The sequence below is a fragment of the Vanellus vanellus genome, assembly GCF_965231255.1.
Source record: "Vanellus vanellus genome assembly, chromosome: Z".
NCBI classification, from domain to species: Eukaryota; Metazoa; Chordata; class Aves; order Charadriiformes; family Charadriidae; genus Vanellus; species Vanellus vanellus.
This window is the reverse complement of record NC_138908.1, coordinates 24,736,032-24,744,970: the sequence shown is the minus strand read 5'-3', so window position 1 is coordinate 24,744,970 and position 8,939 is coordinate 24,736,032. Positions and strand designations below refer to the sequence as shown.

General features: G+C 52.2%; 1 protein-coding gene across 1 annotated transcript; it reads right to left on the bottom strand.

The window, feature by feature from the left end:
• Nucleotides 1–448: 448 nt before the first annotated feature.
• On the bottom strand, nt 449–5,562 carry LOC309683167 (tektin-3-like; the record flags this gene model as incomplete). Its single annotated transcript, XM_082497368.1, has 7 exons — nt 449–665; nt 1,759–1,913; nt 2,741–2,963; nt 3,452–3,595; nt 3,845–3,915; nt 4,378–4,461; nt 5,005–5,562. 7 exons carry the CDS (start codon nt 5,560–5,562, stop codon nt 449–451), a joined length of 1,452 nt encoding a protein of 483 aa, XP_082353494.1.
• Between the last annotated feature and the right edge of the window lie 3,377 nt (nt 5,563–8,939).

Below are 8,939 nucleotides of genomic sequence, written 5' to 3'. Positions count from 1 at the left end.
AGGGCCCACAGGCTGTTGCTCTGAGATGTGCTGGCTACGCTGCAGGACACCTGAAGTCTTCCAGCGATGAGGCAAGAAGGAAACACCATGGAATGAAAGGGTGTTCCTCTAAGAAGGTGATAAGAAGGTGCCTCAAAAGGAGGCAGACACGACAGTTTTTCTCCTAAAATCACCGACTGAGAGGGTAGGACTGAATCCCCGTGGGTGGATTTACTCTTAGTCGCATACAAAGTATTTTCAGTGACTTTCTGGCACACCGTGAAAGTACAGTGGAAAGAGAAAAACCAAAGGCAAAAAAAATACCGGTAGACCGTATAACACACAAACAGATCATTTAATTTCTACTCATGGCTTTCAGCAGGAAGTGAAACTCTAATCAAGTATTTCCAAAGCATCTTAGCCAAACTGGGAATCCCTCACACAACAGATTCAGTGAGTTCAGCTGAGCCTAAATGGAACCCAGCAGCCGCACAGTGCTGGGAAAGGTCTTGCGCATGCCCATGCACTTCTCCTCATCAATGAAGAGTGTGTTGGCTTTGACGGCCAGGTCATGCTGCAAGACCGACTTGGTATGAACCAGCATTTGCAGGGTGTCCTCGGTGTCTCTCAGGCGCTGCTGGAGGCTCTGGACCGTCTCGTTGATTTTGTGGACCTCGTTGACAAGGCTGGAAAACAGCAAGAAACCCTGGTTAACAGTGCCATCGTGGGGGTGGTTTCTAGCGTGGCATTGCTGAAGGGCCCCTTGGTCACAGGATTTCCCCCTTCAGCGTGCTCAGACTAACTCAGACCCCCTGTTTCTGGCAGACGCATGGGAAAGCTGAGGGCAGAGTTCCTCCAGACCTCAGCGGGGAGGCATGGTTAAGTCTGCTCAAAGGCTTTGGCAATGCGCAGCCGCCTCTCCCAGAGCAGCTCAGGCCAGCAAGAAGAGGGATGAGCAGGTGTGGTTTCCTGTTCCTGCTTGGTTTGGGGGGTTTGTTGGCTCCCCCTCCTGGATTTCCCTGTGCAGGCATCCTCCCCATGCCCACAGATGCACACAAAGAAAACAGGACATCTGGGAGAGGCTAAAAGTGAATGTGAAACAAGGGGAGGATGGAAAAAACCCTTGTTGTACGAGATGCTGCAAAGGCTGTGGGGCTGGGTTTCAATTGCTCTGAAAAGGCTTCAGCTGGAGTCTTGCCCAACGGGCTCCCAGGAGGGGTGAACTTTGGGGTGCCTCAGAGGGGGTGCTGCTGGGCGCTCAGGCCAGCCTACTTCTCCACAGCTCCTCGGCGTGCAATCCCAAACAGACCACTGTGTCCTTGAAAGGATTTCCAGTGTCCTCGGAGAAGGTGAGGACAGCCCTTTCTGCTTCTCCATAGGGGGCACCCTTCCTTGCAGTTCCCCAAAAGGAAGGGCCTAAGGGATCTCAGCAGGATCCTGTTGGAGAGTAAAGGGCTCGTCCTTCAAAACTGAGCACATCCAACTGCCGGGAAGCAGGCTGGAGAGAAGATGGGGCTTACCCAAGCGGGAAGAATCCATCCCCTCATGGGGTGCCATCAGGCTATACCCGGCCATGGTGTACAGCCTCCTTTGTGGGCGCAGAGCTCTCCCAGCACCCAAAGGCTGCAATACCTGCTCATTGCTTTTGATTATAGCAGTGCGCTTATGGAAGGACTGTTGAAAGAAAAGCCCATGCTTAATTTTTCATGCAGTGCTACCCCCGGGTGCTACCAGCCGTAACTCCTCAAGGAGCCCACCAGACCCACGCTCCTGCCTTACCGGAGCTGGGCAGTGTCCCGGCACAGCTCCACGTTTGGTCTGCGTGTGCGCTCGTCCAGCCGGCTCTGAGCCACTTTTAAGGGAGGCCCTTGGTCCCTAATGGCCTTTTGGATGGCTTCCATGGTCTTCTCCACCTGGAAGATTTCCTGCAGCATCTGGCGTAAAAAAGAAACCCATGCACAAATTAAAAAGTATCTTCTCAAGTGACAACATAATTACCCTTTCCTCTTGTCCATCTGCAGAACAAAACAAGTTCAATAAGCAGACCCTGGGCTCAGACCCCTGTCATTCTGCTACACATCAAGGCGCAGAGCCAAGAGTAATTTTTCTTCAGGGAAAAACCTCTCTTGGCTCTTGCTGTCACATCAGAGGAGGTTTTGGAGCACTGATGGACCTATTGAATTCCCAGCTTCCCAAAATTACCGCTTGCTGGAACTAATCATCCATCAACAGTAACTCAGAGAGGGAAGGTTCTTCATGGATCCTCACTGAAAGACGTGGCATCAGCTCGCAGTGCTGCAAGCCCCGTCTTCCCTCAGTTACTCAATACAGTGTGGGGCCCATTTCAGGAAGCTTTCTATGAGACCCACAGCTCTGAGGCAGGTGTCCATCACTGATTTCCACTGACTCTGCTTGGCAAAGCAAACACACGCATGCCCGTGCAGCAGCCCCAGAGCACGGAGAGTGAAAGCACGTCCTTGGAGGAGAAGCAAGCCTGCAACCCCCCCAGCAGGCAGCCCAGCAGAGGCCCAGCAAGGCCGTTCTGGAGGGCAGCCAGCGCTTCTGAAGGAACTACCAGGAGATGCAACCAGCATTGGCATTTTCTGCTGGCAATCCCTGTGCTTCCAGGCTGCCAGTGAGGATGCCCTAGCAAAAACAGACCCCTTGAGATGAAATTACGGTGCCAACTCCTAAGGGTCCCACCTCAGGGGTGTCACTAGGAAGTGACAGTGACACACCGAAAGGGAGGGGTTCCGACTACCTTGGCCAGGTGGGTCCGGATCTTGCTCTTGGCATCGGCTGTCTCGCTGATGCGTTTGGTGAAGGCGATGTTCACCCTGTTGAACTGGCTCCGCATCTCGTTTGCCACCACCACCAGCAGGTTCTCGATGTTGTCCCGCAGCTTGGAGGAGGCCGCCCGTTGGCTCTGTGAGCGGAGGATGTTGTCGTCTGTGATATTGGCCCAAGAGTCCGGCACCGAGATCCTTCAGGAGGTGAGGGGGAAGAAGAGGCCCCGGTAAGCCCGTAGTGCTGAAGCTGGACGTGGGCAGGCATGAAGCCTGCCTGGGAGCAGCACTGATTAAATGTATCTGAAATCTCCGTCTTTAATTTGAGCATAGGTTGTGGTTTAACTCTGGCCAGCAGCTAGGACCACACAGCCACTCTCAATGGAGGGGAAAGAGAAAGAACAGGACTCACGGGTGGAGATAGAGACAGTTTAATAGAACAACAACAGAAAATAAGAATGAGAAGAAGAGTACGAGTAAGGGTAAGAATAAAGGTAAGGTTAACAATAACAATAACAGTAAGAATAACAATAAGCAGAGAGAAACGGTCCCACTCAGGCAGCTGTCTCCAGGCGGGATGGACGTGCCTTGACAGTGGGCTGGGGACAAGCAGCTCCCTGCCAGGGAGAGGCACCGTGCATCCCGGGCACAGCTTGCTGCTGGCGTGCCGCCCAGCGTGCACTCACGTGGCATCGACCCGCTCCACCGCTGGGTAGTAGCTGATGCCGTGGGAGGTGCTCCTCAGGTGGTGACACTTGTCATCGATGCGGTGGGCCGCCTGCTTGTGGGCCAGGTCCCTCTCCAGCTCGTGCTGGGCCGCCCTGTTGGACCTTCAACATGCAAACAACAGCCATTGCTGGGGATGTTCAGGTGGAAGGGCTTCCTCCCCGCTCCAGTTCCCCGCAGCTCCCTCCCACACAGCTCTGTCCTCCCATGAGCATCACTGCCCACTTCCCGGGGAGCCCGCCTGGCTTTTCCATCTGCAGGGTGTGGGGAGAGGTCGGGGTCTGCTGGGGGTCCACATCACAACTGCAAATGCACATCAGCCCTACAGCATGACATAAGGAGCTCCTCCTTACGCGAGCTGGGCTTTGGCTTCATCCAGGTACCGCTGCATCTTCTCCTGGCACGACCTGATGACATTGACTTCCTGGGTAAAGGACACATGGCCCCATCATCAGTGTCTGTACTCAGTTGTCCTGATGCCACTCGTCCCCTCAGACCTCCCCAACCCTGCACACAGCAAGAACTTGCCTGCTTGTCTTTCTGCCCAGAGTAAACAGGCAGGGAGTGGAGAAAGTGCCCCCAAACTGCGTGCATGTCTTTAGTGCACTACTCCCTGAAGATGGTCACAGAACCCCCACACGCTACCCAAACACGCAGCTGCTCTTCAGCTATTCCTTCCTCTGTACGGCCAAGTCATACCCACACGGCGTGGGCATGCTGCTGCCTGGGGGAACCCCATCCCGTGGCCCAGCAGGTTTTGGGGGGGTTGAAGAGCTGAGCACCTCCCCAGCGGTAAGGAGCCAGGTAGGGAAGAAGGCTGCAAAGCCTCAGTAGGGCAGTTTAGGTAAAACTGGCTTTAACACATGATCTGGGTGGCCCAACTTACCGTGAAGAGCTCTTTCTCCACATCATCATGGACGAGGTCAATGCCCATCCTCTTCTCCCGCTGAAGCAAGCACTGCTGAGCGACCTGTTGGGGACATGCCATCACTGTTGGGTGCAGGGGCAGGATTCTCTATAGAGAGAGTCCCCGTCTCAAGAAATGGAAGAAAAGAAATTCTAGGCGGGCACAGAGGGGACACCAGGGGAACAAAGTGCCCAGGGCGGCTGCTTCAGCTGACAACAAGAAACCGAACTGCACCGTATGCATCAAATCAACATGAGGAAGCACGCGTGTCCCAGCTGCAACCAGAGCTGTGGCACAGGCACCTGTGTCAGCCTTGATGCTGACCTCCCCAGGGTGTTGTAGGAAGACATGGGCTTCTGTCTCCCAGTCCAGGAATTTGGATGTTCCGCCTACACAAATATTTGGTTAAGCAAATAGAATTGTGATGAGCTCATAACGGGCTGATAGGGGATGCAGCAGATGGGAAGACATTGCAAACTTAACTTATGGTCTCTTCATAAAAACTCTCTAGGTCTTGCGGAGCTGCAGTGGAACTTAGACATTTGAATGGCTGCAGTTGTTCCAGCAGTAGGCTACAGCTTGCAGCCCACTGGACAGAGTGCTTACCTGGAGAGGGGCCTCCGTCTCAGCCAAGGCCCTTTCTAGTCTCTTCTTCATGTCTGTGAGCGTGTTGGTCTCCCCGATCATCTCATCCAGCTCACGGCAGAGCTCCCCTTTCCAAAACTCAATAGCATTCACACGTCCTCCCAGGCTTTTGGTGCTTTCTTCTTGTGTTTTCTTTGTCTGCTGGTATTTATCCCCAATCATGCGGGTGGTATCAACTCTCAGAGCCTCCGCATTGTGCCGGGAAGTCTCTGACTCTTTGTACTTGGTCAGGTTGGACCTGTACCAGTCGTCAGGGGTGTAGCGGGTGAAGAGGGTTGTTCTGTTGGAAATGTAAGGGAGTTTCTCGCTGGTGGTCATCCCCTGGGAAGTTTTGGAAAAGGGAGCCAAAGCTGGTTTGATGGCATCTCTTTTAGAGTAGGTGCTGGGCATCCAGGGGAGGCTGGAGCTCTGAGGCAACGGGTAGTACGGGAAACGGTCCTTATAGCTGGCAGTCATGGTGTTGATGGCAGGCAGAACCTTGGCACGTCTTGCCGTTAAGCGAGAGCCGACAGCCTCCATTCCTGACCACTGCTCTTCAAGTACTTGTCCTGCACAGAGGAGGAGATAGAAGACAACTTCCCTCAGTCAGCACCTGCACTTGCCTTCCTTCTTACAGCAACACATGCAGCTTCTAACACAAACAGCAACGCACACAGCACCCACAGGTCACCTGTACAGGCCTAAAACTCTTGAAAGCAAATGCCTTCTCACAGCACCCCAAGCATTTGTATCTGGAAAGGGATTTGAATTTGTTTAGTATCTAGCCTCAAGTATTGAAATGCGGAGAAAAGCAAAGCATGGCTGCTCAGGAGAATGACAGATATTAGCCTTCATTCTCCTCAAATCTGTCAATCCCGTGAAAGTGTAGCTGGTGATTGTCTTGTATTCATTGGCTTCTTTGGCTGGCGTATGTGCTGATCTTCTAGTACTCCAGATGTCCTTTTCTCTTTCAAAGTGCCCTTTCCAGCCCCGATAGCTGCGCCCCTTTGGACCAACCCAGTGTGATTGGTGGGTCAGGGACTCAATCCTCACCCCCCACCTTCACTTGCATTGATGCTTTGCAGATCTATATCCAAATTTGACCCCCCTCCAGCTATTTCAGTCTCAAGAGAACAGCCCTCTCTTGACTTGCAAAGGAAGAAAAATGCCTACGCCTCACCTGACGTAAAATCGATGCACTTGGAAAGGAGAAATCCCAGACAGTCTTTTCAGAGGGGTGTGTAAACAGCAGCCTTGCAGGAGCCCTAGGAGGAATGGCCACACGTGAAGATTTTGCTACCGAGAACTGCATACGGCATTGTGGGTGCTACTGCTCTTTTCAGATTCAGGGTATCAGTCAGTTGTTGTCAGAAACATCATGCAGAGGGCCAGCAAATGTCCCTAACACACCGCATCTGAGGCCAAACCCTCAGGAGGCGACTCAGGAGGTACCCCATCCCCTCCCCACAGCTCCCAGCCTGGCTCAGAGCCCAGTGAAAGGTGAGGACACTGGTGTGCTGCAACAAGATGCCTGGGTGGGAGTGGGGTTTGACACAAAGCATGTGCTCAATCCCATCTGTTACAGCGTGAAAGCCACTTGAGTCCTTCAAAAATGGGAAGTTTGCATAAAAAATACTTTCCCATAATGGTACATACTCACCCGAAACCTCCAGAGGCTTGGGAGTGCCCGGGAGGGCGGTTACTCCCTGCTGTGCTGTGGGGTTCGGTGGCAGCACTGCCAGACACTGCAGCGTCCCCAGTGCCCTGTGTGACACAGAACCAGGGCAGCGTTGCCAGGGGCGCAGGGCGCTCAGGGACCGGGTTCTGCCTGGGCAGCTCCCTGCAGCCGCTATGGCAACCTGATGCAGCCCTTTGGTGCCCGGTGCTCTTGATGGGCAACCCGGGGCCACCCGTGGGCAGCTCAGTGCAGACTCCGGGCAACCAGACTGCCTTTGCTGGGACAATTGATCCCGTCCCTGGACAACTCCCGCTGCCATCCATGGGCAACCCAGTACAGCCTTTGGGCGTCTGCTCCGGCCAATCAAGGGGACTTGTCTCCAACTTTTGATAACACCCATCAGGCCAACTGTCAGCACCCCTGTGCCCCATTGTCCCCAGAAGAAACATTTTCATTTCCTTCATGTTACCACTTGAGGTTAACTGTGAGCTATGTATATGGCTCATCAAATACTCAGGCTGATACAGCTGTCTTCTCATTGCCGCCTTTGGTTTCCTCCTGTTTTCCCACCTATTGCAGCTGCACACTGAGACCGGACCAAATGTTTTACAGCTTCTCAGGGGTGCACTGACACCCTGCCCCACCGCTCCTGCTTTCTGTGCACACGTACACACGGAGCCGGCCTCCATGAGAAAGCAATGCCTCTGCTGCCAAAGATCTGAGATAGAGAAGAACTCCAACTGTTTTCTGTATACAAAGGTTAGCACACTTTGATTTCACTTTAAATACATGTCTTGCTTTAGTCGGGTTAAAATCGACTTCATGGCACAGGGAAACCAGTCAAATTCACAAGCTACGGGACTGTCGTGGTTTAGGCCAAAATCCACTACTGGGGACCTGTGGCACCCCAGATGGCACCGACAGATGCTCCCCTCTACCCCTCTTCAAAGAGAGAGGCAGAGGAGGAAAAAGAGACTTATGAGTTTAGAAGGAACTAAAGTACTTTAATGAAGTATTAATAATAAAAGAAAAGAAAAAATGAAAAATAGACACAAAACCCTATCAAGCTCCCGAGATGACAATGACGTCACCGGCTGGCACTGGGGCAGTCCCAGGCTGGACGCAGTGACGGACGGGAACTGGATTCCGGATCTGGATTCAGAATCGGGATCACAGGCAGATGAACAGAGTCCTCCTCAGACGTCGGCCGTTGAAGGAAGAGCTGCCCCTTTGATCCCTCAGCTTTTATACTGAGCATGAGGCAGATGGGATGGAATACCCTGTTGGTGAGTTTTGGGTCACCTGTCCTGTCCGCTTCTCCCTGCAGGTGGGACTCCACTATGCTTTTCCGCTTCCGACCCTCCAACGGGGCAAATAACAAAGTTGGTTGGCCTTGGGGGTTATAGCAATAAGTATAAGCAGGAGCCTCTCTGCATACCATGTCTGGGCATCAGCTACAAACAAGTGGTCTTATCACTCTGAGAGAGTGAACGCTGTCTGCACAATATGCAGTTAATTTCAGTAGTTAGAAGAGGCCCAGCTAACAAGCGAAGTTACTGAACAAAATTGGTTCTGTTTTACCTCAAACCAGGACATTCCACCCCTTATTCCATACCATTTGCATCTTGCTCAGATTACTATTACTTTTATCTATCAAATTTACACACACACAGATTATATATATGAGATGGATACATGCAGGTCACTCATCTATGGTTTACATTTACCTACAAAAGTTATATGCAAAAGTCCATTTAGTTCATGATTGCAGGATCTCATCTCAGGGCAGGAAAGATGGTACGAAATTCACTCTGGTTTGTGCCCACGGATAGCATGTTCATCTTGAAGAGCTTGCTGGATGCCACTTGATGAAGCTATCTCAGGTTTCATCACCTCTCTATTATCCTGAAAAGCACGTATGGAACACTGTTAGTATTATGTAGTGATCAGCATCATACTGCTCAGGATTGAGTATTCTCACCAAGGGTTAAATTCCCTTGAGGTACACATTGACCTTCTCCATCCTTCAGCATCACCCACCAAGTACATCCAGGTCCTTGAGCAAAAACAGTCCCACGAATGGGTTTGCTTTTGCCTGAAGCAGGAAAAACCCAAACAGTTTTCCCTAACAAATTCCTTCCATGCACCACAGGGACTTGATCCCCTTCTACAGTATGTAAAAGGTCTGATTGAGCAGGACCAGCTCGATTGATGGATCCCCTGGTGTTAACTAGCCGGG